At 46.2% G+C, this 16,492-nt stretch overlaps 1 protein-coding gene and 2 non-coding genes across 6 annotated transcripts in view; all 3 read right to left on the reverse strand.

Annotated features, from left to right (window-relative positions):
- The window catches only part of UBAP2 (ubiquitin associated protein 2), an 88,185-nt gene that overhangs the window by 10,524 nt on the left and 61,169 nt on the right, over positions 1–16,492 (reverse strand). For 2 of the 4 annotated variants that reach the window (XM_056117001.1, XM_056117000.1), the window contains exons 10-14: positions 15,528–15,580; positions 10,971–11,038; positions 8,973–9,162; positions 5,279–5,492; positions 634–908 (exon numbers count right to left, since the gene is read on the reverse strand). The exons of 1 other annotated variant lie outside the window; for it this stretch is intronic. In XM_056117001.1, the coding sequence (XP_055972976.1) occupies positions 634–908; positions 5,279–5,492; positions 8,973–9,162; positions 10,971–11,038; positions 15,528–15,580 (800 nt within the window). Of the gene's footprint in view, positions 1–633; positions 909–5,278; positions 5,493–8,972; positions 9,163–10,970; positions 11,039–15,527; positions 15,581–16,492 lie in introns of those variants that run through there. One more of the 4 variants, XM_056117002.1, reaches the window with a different exon arrangement.
- On the reverse strand, positions 8,789–8,869 carry LOC130026745 (small nucleolar RNA SNORD121A). Its single transcript, XR_008792929.1, has one exon. It is a non-coding gene; the product is annotated as a small nucleolar RNA SNORD121A (small nucleolar RNA).
- LOC130026718 (small nucleolar RNA SNORA66) lies at positions 13,895–14,029 on the reverse strand. The gene has a single exon (XR_008792913.1). It is a non-coding gene; the product is annotated as a small nucleolar RNA SNORA66 (small nucleolar RNA).

Genomic DNA, 16,492 nt, shown 5'->3' on the forward strand with positions numbered 1-16,492 from the left:
ATGCCCTACTCGTTGTACTATCGCTCCAGTCCCAGATATGACTTTTAAGAGCGAGAAAGGACAAAAGATCAAAGTAAAATTAAAAGTTAAAAGAAGAGGGTCAGAGAGTCCAGTAATGAGGGTGTTAGCCTTTCATGCCCTGGACATGAGCTCGACCCTCTGCACCCTTGTGGCTTCCAGAGCTCCACCATGAATGATGCCTGTGCACAGAGCCTGGAGTGAGCCTGTGTGTGGCCGGCTGTGCCGTGCCCTTCCCCTCCCCCCCCCAACCTACTCCTTCAAGAACAATGGGGCTATGGGTCCTGGTCAAAATGAGAGTGCTCACCTTGACTGTGGAACATAGCCCAATGCCCTAGGCCACATCAGGCCCTAGGCCATATCTGACCAGTTCCCATTCCCTAGCCCTGGCCCGGGAAGCTGACAGGCCTAAGCAGCACGGAGTTGTCAGACTCACAAGCTCCACACACAGCGGGGTGTCTGGCCAAGACCCCTCCCCAGCGGGGTGTCTGGCCATGTCCCCCCCTTCCTGGTGGGGTGTCGGGTCGTGTCCTCCTTCCCCAGCGGGGTGTCTGGCCGTGTCCCCCTTCCCAGTGGGGAGTCCAGCCATGCCCCCCGCCCCAGGGGGAGACCAACCTTCGAGGTGGGAGGCAGCCGCCGCTTCGGGAGCTTGATGTGCTTGGGCGGCGGTGGGTGGGGGGAGACAGCCATGTTGCCCACGGCCATGGCGGGGAGCCGCAGGATCTTGTTCACAGTGGAGGGCCTGTCGTGGGGGGCCGCCTCTCGGAGCTTCGCCTGGGGCGGGAAGGACTCCAGCCCAGGAGGAGGGCCAGTGACCGCTGGTGTCGGGTGCTGCTGCCGCTGGCTCAGCTGGCTGAGAACGGGGGACGGCTCAGGCTGAGACTTGAAGTCTGTCAACAACAGGGCGGGGGTGACCGACATGCAGGTCGGGGGACCTCCCGCGCGTCACACACCGAAGGGGGGACACCGAGCCCAGCTGCCACATTTCTGAAACTCATCTCAGCTCTTGTCTGCTTGGGCCACTGCCGGCTGTGAACACAGGGATGGCTCCTGGCACGCTGCAGGCCCACAGACATGGCGGGGAACGGAACTCGGTCAGCGGCTTGCGAGGCGAGGGCCGCCCCTGCCCTACTGGCCCTCTGGCCCTGCCCTCTGCTCTTGTACTCGAGACACTATAAATCCCCCAAACGCAGGGCCTGGACACACGGTCCAGGGGACACACCCCTCTGACCTCAGCTGGGGCCCTGCACCAGGAGAGACAGCAACAGAGCCCCTGGGTGCCGCCAGCTAGAGCCTACAGAGTAAGGTCACCCTCCACACTGCCCCCACACTCACACCGCAGAGCCACCAGCCTTCGTGCTCTGCATCTACCTGTTCCTACTTACCGGTGGGGGTGGGAGAGCCACATGGTGCTGGGGACCAAGCACGGCCCCAGCACACAAAGCCCGTGCTTCTCTCTGTGAACTGCCTCGGTGCCATGTCACACCCAGCCCCGTGTCCCCGAGCTTCCTTACAAAGCACCTGGCTTCCAGATTTACTGGGGTGGGGAGGGGGATCTCCCCAGCAGTGCTCGGGAACGCAGGGGCCGATGCCTAGGTCCATGCCAGCAACCTTTGGCCCCGACAGTTGCATGCGCCACGGCCCCTGGGCACACAAGGCACGTGCTCCAACCCTGAGATGTTGCCCCAAGCCCAGAAGCTGCCCCCTTCCATAAGCCATAAGAATCCAAGTGAAGGGTTGTTTTAAAAGACCATGGGGGCCAGAGCGACAATACAGCTAGTAGTATTAACTAGAGTGTTAACTAGAATTCATCTAGTTAACAGGCATTGGGAGGGTTGGGGGGGGGGGGGTTCTTGGGGTTCTTCTTGGTGAAAAATAAGTATTGGTAAAGGGAAATGTGTTTGATCTTTGCATGACTTAAGCCTGAAAGCTTTGTAACTTTTCCCACAGTGGTTCAATAAAAAAAAAAAAAAAGAACAATCGACCCTACTCAGAAGAGGTTACTGGCTTTAAAGAGTGAAATCAAGGGTGGGGTGGGGGGATGGGGGTGGGAGGGATACTGGGATCAGTGGGGGGGTGGAGAATGGGCACTGATGGAGGAATGGGTATCCGATCATTGTATAACTGAAACCCTCGGTCACGGTCACAGTCCTCCCGTTGTTCATCAATTTGCTCGAGCGGGCCCAGCAACGTCTCCATCATGAGACTTGTTGTTACGGTGTTTGGCATATCGAGTACGTCACGGGTAGCTTGCCAGGCTCTGCCGTGCGGGTGAGATACTCCTGGTAGCTTGCCAGGCTCTCCGAGAGGGACGGAGGAATCGAACTCGAGTCGGCCATGTTGGCTGTGTGCAAGGCAAATGCCCTACCGCTGTGCTATAAATTTGTAAGTCTACAACTGTACCTCATGGTGTTTCACTAATAAAAATTTTAAAATAAATAAATAAAGGGTGGAGGAAAAAAAAATCATGGGGGCCAGAGTGATAGATAATACAGCTAGCAGGGCACTTGTCTAGTACACAGCCAATCCAGGTTCGATCCCCAGCACCCTGTATGGTCCCCTGAGCACCAACAGGAGTGATCCCTAAGTTCAGAGTCAGGAGCGACCCCTCAGCATCACCAGGTGTGGCCCCAAAGCCAAGAGAAGAAATAAATACAAGATCAGTACTCAGGCCAGAGAGATAGTACAGCGGTCAGGCACTTGGCTTTGCACACAGCTGACCCAGGTTTGAAACCTGGCATCCCATATGGACCCACAAGCACTGCCAGGAGCAATCCCTGAGTGCAGAACCAGGAGTGACCCCTGAGCACTGCTGGGTGTGACCCAAAAATCAAAAGAAAAACAAAACAAAATAACAGTTCTATATTAATGGGCTTTTAAATTTTATAATCTCGCTTTTTTTTTTTTAAGGGGGGGGAGTGCTGGCAGTGAACATTTTAGCTAAGATATTACGCTCAAGTTCAAATGTACCCACCTGCAGGATCAAACATAACAAATATCTTGTTCACGGAACAAACTGCATTTTCATTTCTAACAAACACTTCAAAGCTCCTACTCAGAGAGCATGCATAATCTTTAAGAGGCTCTAATAGCAAACTCTGACCTCTCCTACTTTGGTGGAAAATGGTCTCAAGGATGCAAATTAGTGAAAGCCCAGTTAAGCTTGGCCCGTGAGCCCTGGCCACACTATCCTGACCTGTGCTGACAGGTTTGTGGCCACTGGCAGGTTCCTGGAGTTTTACTTACTTTATATTAAGGAGGCTGGTTGGCTGGCTCTATCTCTGACGTGATTTTTAAAAATATTTTCTAGTATTTTTTTGTTTTGATTATGTTTTGATTATGGTATTTCCTATTATAACTAGAACGCTCCACCCTCAGAAAATTATTCTACTTTCACAATTTCTAGATTCACCTGGTACACTGGCACAGAATGGGTATTACTGGTCCAACTTCCCTCATTAGCCAGTATAGTAATAGGACACGTTTCACGGATATGAAATGCTGCATCTCACGGAAAGGGGGACTCGGGGGCAGGACAGAGTAAGTGCAAATGCTTTGCAAGCAGGAGGCCTGGATTTCATTTCAGGCATCATATGGTCCCTTTGAACTGCCATAAATGACGCCAAGCACTGTACCCTGGCTCCTGAGCACTACGCTAAGTATGACCTCCAAAACAAAAACAAACAACAAAAGTACAAGACTTGGAAACCTTCTGGTCTAAAGAGTCAGCTACTTAATATTACAATTTTTGAAGTACATCTGTTAGCAAAGGCTCAAAACTCTGTAGACACAACAAATCAGACAGTAAGTGATTTGCCCATGTTCCTATATAACATATGGTGGGCCCGGGTAAAGGATGGTCGGAATTTCATCATTCGTTAGTATGTGGACAGAAAAGAGTCACCACTGGGTGCTCAGAGCTGCTGGGGACAGTGACCCTGGCCAGAGCCTGGGGTTGTGGCGTGCTAGTACACTGCAGGCAAAGGATGCCCACGCTCCAATTCAGGAGTATGCGACTGCCGGGCCAGAGTGGGGACAGTCCCCAGGACTTCCTGCCGGTCCCAGGAAAAGTTAACTGCCACTTCAACTGAGAGAGGTTCTAAACTGCTGATACAAAAAATTGGTGAAAGTCTTGCTGCCCACAGCATTCACACACTCAGGTGTCTGCCGAAATCTGCAGCTGCCTTTAGCATGCACCGACCGTGCATATACATAATCACCACTGGGAAATAAAAAAATAGGAACTCTGAGGCAGAAAGAGAGAGATCAGGCTTTACAAGCAGGAGGCCAGAGTTCAATACCAGATCATAGAGTTCCCCGAACACGCTGGGAAGTAACCCCTATGCACCATCGAGTATGCTCCCTCGCCTCAAATAAAAATGTCAAAAATTAAGTTCTTTTAAACTCCAGACATTAAGTACTCAGTAACAGTGATACCTTCGACACTGTAAGTCATTTCATTTAGCTGAGAAAACTTTCCCTGCCCTAATTATAAGCAGTCCAGAGTGTTAACTCTGTTTAAAGAAACCCCCTGCTCCTCCTCACTACAGTCTAGCCTGGCTAGGTTGATGAAACATGGCCCTTTAAGGCCATATGCCTATAGTAAGATAGTTTAGAAAACAACCAAGTTATACGGATGGTGCCTTCAAATCACAAACCATAGAGAGTATGACTGGACTAAATCATGGTGCATGCATGAACTATTAGAAGAAAGCAACCAGATAAATACCAGAGGGTTTGGCTAAAAATGCTGTGCACACCACCCAATTCTGACAGAGCTAAAAAAGAAAAAAGAAGGAAAAGAAAAAAAATTTCCCACCAGCAAGTGTGTGTCCCTATTATTTGGGTAACTTCATTAAACTTTCTTTTTAGTTTGTTTTGTTTGTGGACCACACCTGGCAGTGCTCAGAATTTAGGGATCACATGGGATGCCAGGGATCGAACATGGGTCGGCCGTGTTCAAGACCAGTTGCCCCACCCACCGTACTATCACTCTGGTCCCTGCTTTACCATATCTTCTGCAAAGCAAAAATTACCATCATGGCAGTGATAATATCCAGTGAGGTCCATTATACAATACGGAGCAAAGTGAGAAGATGGGGATGCGGCTCAGCGAGAGGAGGGGACAGACAGACAGAGCTGACTGTACTCAGACACTCCACAAGCATTCACTCACGAAGGAAACCTCCCTGACCAAGCGCCGTATGCACTCACAGGTTCGTGTCCGGCGCTTTCTCTCAGACACAGAGGAGGCACTCACCAAAATGATTCAGGACTGAAGACTGGGAGGCGGAGGCTTTGAGGTCCCAAGAAGAAGTGGTCGTGGCGGGGCTTGAACTGTTCTGTGGTGAATTGGGGGTGGTGGTAAACTGGCCCAAACTCGGAGCTTTCAACTGGTCCAGAATCTGGGAGTTGGTGATTTTGGCCATTTCCGAAGGCGTGAGCTCTCCAAATCCTGAACCGAGGACGGACGACTTTAAAAGAAAAGACAAGAAAATTCCTCAGCATTACAGATTTTTCTATCCCAGGCTTTAAAACACACCAGGCATTTCAATAAGGATTTTTTTTTAACAAACTGTAAGCCTATGTGAATTAGCAAAGACCACCTGAGTAAATGCTAAATGAAAATAACTGCGGGGACCAGATAGTACAGTGGTTAAGGACCTTGCCTTGCACACACTCAACAACATTCTGATTCCTGGCATCGTCTGGTCCCAAGCACCGCCAGGAAGGGCCCATAAGATGAACTGACTAAGTAAACCCAGCAATCCTTCGGTAAGTAAAGGAAAGGGGTAACTTTTCCCTGACCTTTAAGAAATCAGTTTGATTTTACCATGTCCCTAGTTCAAAATCATAATGCTACCCTCTTTTTAAACGACAGAAGGAATAACATGCAATAAATAATGGCTTAAGAACCAGCATTTCTCTGTGTGAAACAGCGACATCTCTGATGGTTGGAATGGGTCCTGTGACACCTAGGGAAAAGGCTTCAAGTGCTTTGTTGCCTTACAAGTAGGAAGTGAGCAATCCCAGGAGCTCTGTGTAAAGAGCCTAACTGGGCAGTAGCCTGTACCATCACCTAATAGATCAACAAATCACAAAAGAGATCATGCTGATTAGAACAGGACCTACTAGGGGCCAAAGCGATAGGACAGAGGGTAGTGTTGCTTGTCTTGCAAGCAGCCAACCCAGATGTGATCCCCAACCCCCCAGATGTTCTCCTGAGCCCTGCCAGGAGTGATCCCTGAGCACAGAACCAGGACAAAGCCTGAGCATCACAGGGTGTAGCAAAAAAAAAAAGGGGGGGGGGACACAAAAACAAAAACAGGACTGATGTAAAATGTTTTATCCCTTACATAAGCAGACCAAAGGTGATGACTACTGCCCCAGCTAATACCGTCACAACAGAGCAAGATAAAGAGAAGACAGGCCTACAACTACCTGTTTGTGCAGATCAACTGCTTTTTACATGCTCAAGTCACTGAATCCTGGAAAGGTAAGTTCTTTGTCAAAAGAAACTTGGCAGGTGTTGGGAGAGGCAGCTCAGAGGCACTGTGCTGGCCATGAGTGAGGTCGGTTCCTGGTATCACACACATTCATGACTCTCCAGAAAAATCCCATTAAGTCAGAACCAGAAATGACCTATTTCCTCAACAGGTCAGAGCCACAACGTTGGAATAAATACTATCGCCATTATCAAAGCCGAGAGTATTCAGTTGTTCTCAAAAAAACAAAATCTGAATTCTCTCCAGTATGTGCAAACGTGGGGTTGTGGGGAGATCCTGCCTCCAAATCACAAACCTGTGCCAGCTTCACTCTGGGAACTTTGCTCTCGGTGCCCAGGAACCTCGCCTGCTCACCTACCCACAGATCCACTCAAAGCCAGTCAAGCCGGCTTACTCTTCAAAGGTCTCACTGGTCATTCTCTTCTGGTCTTTTCCTCTATTAGCTCCATCCTGCTTTTATTTTTACTTAGTTTTAATCAAGGACACGCGCTGTGTGCTTTCAACACAAAGAAATCCCCGAGTCAGCAACCACCACCTTGGCCCAGGCTAGTACTGAGCAGAGATGACCGAGGATGCCTGGATGAAGGCACCTGCCCAGTACCACAGGGTCCCCTGAGCCCCACTGTGAGCAACCCCCCTGACCAGAGCTAGGAGTGGACTTTGAGCACTGTCGAGTGTGGTACAAAAAACAAAAAGACAAGCCACTTTACATAAAGCTTCCCGCTACCGTCTGTGAGTTTCAGTCAATGAAAACATGTGTCTTAGAATACACAGTGCATAAAGTGACGCACATAGGTCCAAATCCCAGGCCGTCTGATTTGGTCTTCTATAGACTTCGTATTATTTTATCCTCACTGTGACTCTAACTAAAGCTCCCCACACTGATTGTAACGGCACACTTGGATTGGGTGCTACTGCTCCATGTACTAAACAAGCACTTCTCACACCAGCCTCTTAGGGAGGTTTTGTGTTTGGTGGATTTTTTGGGTGGGTTTATTATTTTCTTGAAGGAGAGGTGGCAGGGGAGCACAGTTCAGGTGAATAGCTTGTCCAAGGCATTTCTGATGAAAAGCAACACACCTGAAGGTCACTGGTTTAAAATAATAATAATAATAATAATAATAATAATAATAATAATAATAAAAAACCTCAGGTCCCATGGATGCTCTGAGGGGCTTAGCCAAGACTCCAGCAGGTCTACAAGGCATGACCTCAGTGACCAGCCACAGGAAGAAAGATGCAGAAGGGCATGGATAGCCACAAAAGCTGATGTCAAACTCACAGGGCTTGTCATGCTCTCTTGAGAAAGAGAGGGCATCACGCCTGGACTAAACGCAGCCTCGAGCACTGACACCGACCCCAACAGTCCATCCAGATCAGAACCGCCAAGTCCCTAAGACAGCCACGCTTAACACAGCCTGGGTGCGCAGGGTGAAGACAGCCACGGCATAACCGAACGGATGTTTCCCCATCGTATCAGGGTACAGCAAAAGGAAGGGAGCAAAATCCAGCCACAAGAAATCCCTTTTCTTGGAGCCCACCCAAGTGCAATCCCCGACAACCCCATGGTCCTCCAAGTCCCGCCAGGGATGATCCCTGAGCACAGAGCAGGAGAGAGCCCTGAGCAGCCAGGTGTGGCACAAAAACCAGCACCACACAAATACTTTTTCTCAACTGTAGGTTTAGGTAAAACGCGTATAGGATAAGCCAAGTCATGCGATGGGTCCCTGTATCCAGTCCTCGTCAGCCCCTGCCCATGCAGCTGCCTCATTGGACGGGTATCCACACGGTGATTCTGCAGCTACATTCTTTTTCACTTTCTATGCTGAAGCTTTAAGTCCCACCAGCCTATCTTCACAGCTCAATTCTCAGGATAAGTGTCTGACTGACACAGCAGGCGAAATATTCAATGAAAACACACCCAAATGATAAGGGTCAGCTACAATATTGTGACACTTTACAAAAGAAATAGCTTAATTTGGTGAAATTAGAAATAACAATGCAAAATAATCATTAAAAACAAAACTTCAGCACCGTGGCAGATTTGACAGAACTGCTTTTGCATGGTTTTGCAAGCCAACAATGACAAACATTTGCATTTCAATAAAGTCAAAAACAAATGAAAAATTTAACAACTTCAAAATAACAGACTTTGAGATGAAATCTAAGAACACTTCATTAATAAAAGGATGCCTGGATGACTATGACTGAAGAGATTTCAACTAATCGTAATTTTTTGGGGGGAGCCAGGGGGTTTGATCTTCGTCCAGGAAACTCAGGAGTTTATTTCCACATGGCATCATCAGATATGTGCTTGGAAATTATTGCATCATTGTTTTCTGGACAGCCTGAGATCTACTGCACAAGTTTTGACTTTCAGGAAACAATGGTAAGTCATGTGTCACTCTAGAATACATTTTTCTCGTACTGAAATAAAAGTGAGTTTACCAGACTCTGAGAAGGATAGGAGTTGACAGCGGTGGAGCTGCCAGTCCCTGGTGCCATCTGACTGCTGTGCTGAGAGTTTGTGAAGACAAGGGCTTGGCCAAAGCCCTTTTGTTGGGATGTTTCAAAGGAGTTGACTTCGGAAGCTTGACTGTGAGGAACAGGCTTCTGGAGCAAGGCTACTAGATCAATGCTAAGCAGACAAAAAGCAAATGAGGAACGAGTCATAAGCAAATCTTACCAACAAATGAATCTGAGAGATGAGTCAATATAAAGTAAATTCATGCTAAAAATTAGCTAATAAGGGGGGGGGACTTTAAAAAATGGAGTTTAAGGAAGCCAAAAGGAGGCATCAATCATGTATGATGGAGGGGATACACACATACACACAAACAGGCACGGAGACTGAAGCAGAGCTTTGCAAACGAAAAGATACACCAAGAACTTTCTATGGAAATGGCACAAGGTCTAAAGACCTAGAGCAAATAAACTGAAACCACTTTCTCCGGTCCGACTCCTTTCTTTTGGACCATCCCAACCCCCCTTATTTCTGGAAACCCAATGATCCCAAGAGGACTGATTCAAATTCTTAGGCAGTGAGGCAACCCTGGTGACAACAGATCACTCGGCAGTTTCATATTTATTGCAAATATTGCTGCAAGTTTTGCATTCTACTCTATAACATATTCATGTGTATAAAAATCACATTGAAATTTGTTTTTAATGGGAGTGGGGAGAGAGGAATTCACAGCATATTAAATAATATTAAATACCTAATTAGCTAGCACTCTTAAAACACCCCAGAAAGGCAAACATTTCAAGCTGAGACAAATGGTCTAAAGTCTAGGGGGGAAAATATGGTCCTGATAAGTAAGCTACTTAATACGTGAATCTGCGAGTAACTCTGCTCGACAGGCCCCACACGGTACTCAGCTCCCCTTACATGGCAGTTGGTTCCCTCACACTTCCCTAAAGATCAGTTCCCAGCTGGCTCTCCTAGAGGAACTCTCCAGATAGTCAGTAGGCCATATTTAGGCTCAAGCCTAATCCGAGTTCCTAGCCCTGAGCTCCTCTCCTTATGTCACCTCATCCCCAGATTCCCTCAAAGCAAGCTGGAGTTCCAGAGCAGCATTCTGAATCCCGAGATGACAGCTGGACTGCGGGGACACAAATCCAAGGCAGTCAGGCGCCTTACATGCAAGTCATCTCACAAGTTTCATTCCTAGAGAAAAAGGGAGCTCTACTCTGCAGGTTAGTAAGCTACAGGAAAAACAGGAGAGCAGCAAGTATCCTGGAGTCCGAATACACCAGGAGGTCCACTTCCAACAAAGTCCTTTCAGATTCTCAAGCAACAGATATATTTCCATTAAGAAATTCTGAGCAACCACTAAAGAATACATTGCAAGAAATAACCTTGGATCAGTGTTATTTCCTATTAAGTCTTATAATCATCTCATTCAACTTGAGAATGCGCAATGCGCAGGTTAGGTGCCAAACCGCTTTCTTTTCTCAGGCCATGTTTATTAGACCACATATTTTAAAACCATCAAGGTGTTTAAGTTATTCTAAAATGCAAAGAAATTCTTTCAAATAAATCTGTCCTGTATTATCTATGAAGATGTCAAATTTTTCCGTAATTTAAAACTAATCAGGTCCATATAAAATAAGAAATTTGTATTAGCCTGAGAAGATCTTAAAAACTAGTTTTGTATAAAGATACCCAGGCTATTTGTACTACGTTCATCTATTTTAAAAAAAGTTTTAAAAGAAAGAACACCATTAACTAGGTGTAGCATAATCTCTGCCACAAAAATCAAATAGCAATTGATATTTTATCAGTAGATACAATTAGGAAATGATGGACTGTCAGTTATCAGATAGGTCAAGGATAAAATTAAGCCTCAGATGGAAAAGGTAAAAAGAGAGAAACAAGAATGTTTACTAAAGCTAGAAAATGCGATTACGATTAGAGTAACATCAAAAGGTAGCAGGAGTATTTACCTTTGCCCAGGTGTGACATGATTCTCCGCTGGAACAGATGAAGCAGTGAAGACCTTTGTTTCAGAAAGCTTTTTAGAAACAAAAAGGGAAGGGGGAAGTAAAATTATTCACACTATCTACGCACCAGTACTCTGATAGGCAAAAGGTCATCTACGTGAAGTAGCCCGAGAGAGCACAGCAGCAGGCACTTGCTTTACACTTGCCGTCCCAGTTTCATTTCCCAAAACCCCATATGGTTCCCCTGGGCCTCACAGGAGTGATCCCTAAGCACCACCAGGATGCTGTCCAAAAGGCAAAAAAAAAAAAAAAAAAAAAAAGGTTAAACAAATTTTTTTGTTTGGGTTTTGGGGCCTCACCCAGCAATGCTCTTGGGTTTCTCCCGGCTCTGCACTCAGCAATGACTCCTGGTGGTACTCAGGGACCATAAAGGGATGCTGGGAATCAAACCCGAATCAGTCATCTGCAAGGTAAATGCCCTACCTGCTGTACCGTGGTTCTGCAACCCCCCACCTGAAGTTTTTAATCATTTCTTAACAAAGGGTGGGATCCATATGGTACCCCTGTGAGGTCCAAGATTTTATTCCAAGTGGAACCACAAGTGAAAATCAAAACACTGGGAGGCAACAACATGAGTTAGGAGAATACAGAGTGAAGTGAAAAGCAATAAAGGAAACATCAGTGACCAAGGAAAGACTGAGAAACATTAGTCTAAAGGGGAAGCACAAGAGATCATGCTAATTATTAAAAGATGGAAGGTAATTTCAGATCCCTGTTTCCCAGAGTGGGTGGCCCACAGGCAATGGAATCACTCAGGAGGCAGTTGCACACCCAATCCAACTGGGGCACTTTTTCATGTTTGCTTGAAGAAGGTATATTTCCGGGGGTGCTGAGTGATTTTTGAAAAGGAGGCAGCAGGCCAAGGAAGTTTGGGTATCTGAGTTAGACTGCAAAGTCCACAACAAAAATCCACCATCAGGAGGTAACACAGCGACATCCAATAGACTTCACATCTTAGTCCATCAGTTTATCTGCCATTACACTCAAGAAGAATACCAATAAAAAAACCAACAAGAGTAGAGAAATATAAACAGGTCAAAGAATTGTCTACAGGTCAAGGAATCGTCTTTCTTTTTTCACACAGATGTATTATTTACTGCAGTGATCTACTCAATCATTTCATATTTCATGGCCTTCTGTGCTGTTTTGGGGTTCTGAGAGGCCACACCCAGTGGCACTCAAGGTTATACCCAGTTCTGGGCTCAGGAGCGAGGCCTGATAGTGCAAGAAAATGAACACTGACACTGCTAGGGAACTAAACCTTGACTGGCTGCAAGCAAGGCAAGCCCTTTACCTCCTGCACACTCTCCACTCTCCACTCTTCTCTCTCTTCTCTCTCCTCTCTCTCTCTCTCCTCCCCTCCCCCTCTTTTTATGAACCAATTAAGCTAAAACACACAAAAAGCCTTGAAAGTGAAAACTGAGGAACTATGAATAAGAATGATCAGAGACGCATACAGCCCTCCTGGCACACAGGCTGAAATCGCTCCAAGGGCTGAAACACATGCCTTGCAGGCAGACAACCCCACTTCCCTGTCCAGCACTTCAGGTCCCCCAAGCACTGCTGGGGACAACCTCTGAAGACAACCAGGAAAAGCCCCCAAGCATTGCCAGGTATGGCCCGAAAACTCCCCACTCCCCCAAATTGCCTCTAAATAAAAAGATGTCAATTTTTCATGCTGGTTCATACTGAGATGCACTAAGGCCCACACCACAGAATACCGCTGTGTGTACAACCGTGCGGCCTTCAGAAGACACTGAGCCACCCTGAGATCTCGTCTGACATACAGCAAGCCCTGTGCTGCATGCAACCAGCCTTCATGACATTCAGTGTTCAAATGCAAAGTAGGAAAGCTACCTTGTCCAAGGTCAAAACAATTAGAATTTGAACAGAGGTCTTTCTCCTATCAACCCCCTGCTGATTTTCTGACCTGCCTGCTGACCCAGAAAACAGAAAAAAGTAACCTTCTAACCCGTGAGGAGTTTCCCCTACAAACCCTTAGCAAAAAATTTTAGTACTACAAAGCACTAAAAGGATGACTATTTGTTGTTGTTTTAATTTGGGTACGTGGATTTTCAAAAGCTCTGAAAACTGAAAACCAGACTGCAATGATAGTACAAGGGGTAAGGCATTTGCCTTGCACATGGCCGACCTGGGTTCAATCCCTGACATCCATATGGTCCCCCGAGCACCACTAGGATTAATTCCTGAGCACAGAGCCAGGAGTTACCCCTGAGCATTGCCAGGAGTGACCCAACCCCCCAAAAAAGCTAGAATAAATAAATTTCCAGGCGCTGCATATCCCACAAGGTGAGGGAGAAGAGGAATAACTCTTTCAAAATGATTTCTCATTAGCTTACAATGTAACAATTTCAATGGTACAGCTTATCATTCCCACCTGAGTGCAATATTACTGTTCCTATAGCACAGTGGGTAGGGCGTCTGCCTTGCATGCAGCCAACATGGCCGACCCGAGTTCGATTCCTCCGCCCCTCTCGGAGAGCCCGGCAAGCTACCGAGAGTATTTGATATGCCAGACACAGTAACAACAAAGTCTCCAATGGAGACGTTACTGGGCCCGCTCGAGCAAATCGATGATCAACGGGAGGGCCTTTACTTTTACTTTTACTTTACTACAAAGTTCCCGTGCCAAACAAATCCCAAAAGGTCCATTCCTTCCAACCCCACCCCTCTGTTTTCATTCATCTAGTTCATTTTACGGCCCTTTTTTTCCAACTTCATTTGTTTTACTAGTTGCTTTCAACACATGTCAAACTATCCAGATTCTTTCACTGCCTTACTGCATTCAGCAATAGCTCACATTTCATCCATTTTGCTCCAAATGATTGATCTTTTTTTTTTTTAAACCTTGGACTAGGATAGAATAGGCACTTCGGCACAATATGTAGTTAGTTCATTTCAATCACTGGAGTTACTTTAGCAGAGCTGGTTCCCCTCACTTCTGAAATATCATGCAGAGTTAAGAAATCGAGTTTATGCAGTGTCACCTTTTTGTTATCAGCAGAGTAGTATTCCATGGTGTAAACACAACTTCCTTACCCAGTCACCTGTCAATGGGCCTTAGTGTCGATCCCTGCCAATGTGAAGAATGCTCTGAACACAAGGTGAATGTCATTTCAGATTAGTGCTTTCATATCCTTCAGATAAATGCCTGGCAAGGGAGTATCCCCGGATCTATGGTATCTGCATCTTTAAAGCAGGAAATCCATATGTTTTCCACAGAGGCCTCACCAATTTCCATTCCCAGCAGTGGACTACGATTCCTTCCTCACCACATGCTCACCAACATTAGTTGTGGCCAGCTGGGGGAGGGGAGGTGGTAGGAAATGGGACGCTGGTGGAGGGATAGATGTTGGATCATTGTATGACTGACACCAAGTAACAGGTTTTTAACGATGAATCAAAAAAATAAAAATAGTAAGCTATAAAAATTCATTACTTGTGGCCATTCTCAAAATGTGAGAATGTGGTTTTTTGATTTGCAAACCAATAATGCTGGATGTATTTTTATGTGTGAGTCATCTGTTATTGTACTCTGGCAAAAGGTCTATTCTGGCCCACTGCCCACTGTTTCATGTAAGGTAAAGTACCTACGGGTTGCTCACTCTCATGTCCCCTGTATCACTGATACTCACAAATGATTACTTTCATCTAGTCCGGCCTAACACTTTTACAAGGAATACAGAGCCAGGTGACAGAAAACCCGAAGGACTTATGGTTAGTGTATGTAGTATATGGTACTAAATAATCTCAATCAGTAGCTTCCTTCTTCTGCCTAGCCAGAAAGTATGTTTGTTTGTTTTGGGGAAAGATAAACAACCAGGAACATTCTCAGGAGCAATGCTCAGGATTCACCTTAAGCAGAGAACCCAAAGAAAGGAAAAAAAGCATAAGCAAAAAAAATTTCTTGAGTGCACAAAAGGGGAAATGCCCAAGTCTAGGTCACCCTGTGCAGTTTTCTCCATCAATACGTCTAACTCTTCTGTCCTCTCCATCCCTGTACGCGGGAACCACCACGTAAACACTTCTGAACTGTGCAGGTATGAACTATGGTACTGAGTTAGTCGTCGTTATTTTTCATTTAGGTTAATATTTACTTTCAAAGCCCAACTCGTGTTGGGGGTCGAGGAGAGAGAGCTAACAAGGCTAGTATGTTCCCTGTGCACGCCGAAGATCCGGGCTCAACCCCAGCACCGCGTGGTCTCCCAAGCAATGGAAAGCAGCGCCCGAGCAACAGGTGTGGCCCCCAAACAAAAAACTAAGACTATCTTATGTTGAACTCAGAGGACAGTGAAGTAGATCTTTAAAATAAAAGAAGGGGGTTCAGGGGGCACGTGGCCATGAATGGTGACACACAGGGCAAGCTCAGATGCCTGAGAATGAGCAGGTCAATGGAACCTATCCGTAATATGTCTTAGGCTTTCTTCAAGTCCATACGCCCCCAGCCCCGAAGCCCAAAGAGAGATGGGTGATGCTCACATCTTCCGTCCAGTCTTCTGTCGTCCATTCTTCCACAGGACTTTTCCAGGCCCCTGTTGAGACGCAACAGTTGGATGGCAGTTTACAACTGCAAAGTCAAACATCATCTCCCTCCCAGCGTACCGCGCACCAGCAATTTAGTTTACTTATTTAAAAAATAAGAGACCACCTACTCCCCAAACCCTGCTACATGTGTCCTCATCAACTTTAAACAAAAACTCAAAAGGGACTTTGTTTCAAAAGAATATCCAGGGACTGGAGATAGTACAGCAGGTAAGGAATTTTGCCTTGCATGTGGCCCACCCGGGTTCAATCCGGGGCATGCCATATAGTCCCCCCGAAAGCAATGTCAAGAATGATCCCTGAGTGCAGAGCCAGGAATATATTATATTGCCAGGTGTGGACCACCCCCCTGAACCCCCCCCCAAAAAAAAAATCAACAGAATACCCAGGTAATTCTGCAATGAGTTCCAAGTACGAGCACAGAACAAAAACACATTTCATTAGAAAACATTTCCAGTGATGGAGGAAGGTTGAAAGAAATTTAATTTATGGAAGAACTGATTTAAATCCTTATTTGAGGTAAATCACTAAAGTACTGAATTTAGAGAGGTATTCTTTTCATATTAGTTCCACCTAATAGAATCCTAAGCTAGGCATTAAGCCTACTTATGTAAAATAGGTACACACAGTTTGTTCAGTCCATACAGAATGATAAAGGAAAGAACTTAAATTTAAAAAAAAAAGTGGGGGCCAGGGTCACAGCTCAGGGTTCAGGACTCATGTCTTATATGCGAAGGACAGAGTTCAGTCCCCAGTACTGCATGCCACCTCTCACCCCAGCCCGCCACCCATCAGGCCCTCACAGCATCACATGATGAGGTCTGGTCCACAAAACACACTAGGAGTGGGTCCAAATACTAATAGTGCCCCAAAGGTTAAGACATTTCCTCCCCTAATTATTA

This window comes from Sorex fumeus, unplaced genomic scaffold, assembly GCF_029834395.1.
Source record: "Sorex fumeus unplaced genomic scaffold, SorFum_2.1 ptg000034l, whole genome shotgun sequence".
Taxonomy (NCBI): domain Eukaryota; kingdom Metazoa; phylum Chordata; class Mammalia; order Eulipotyphla; family Soricidae; genus Sorex; species Sorex fumeus.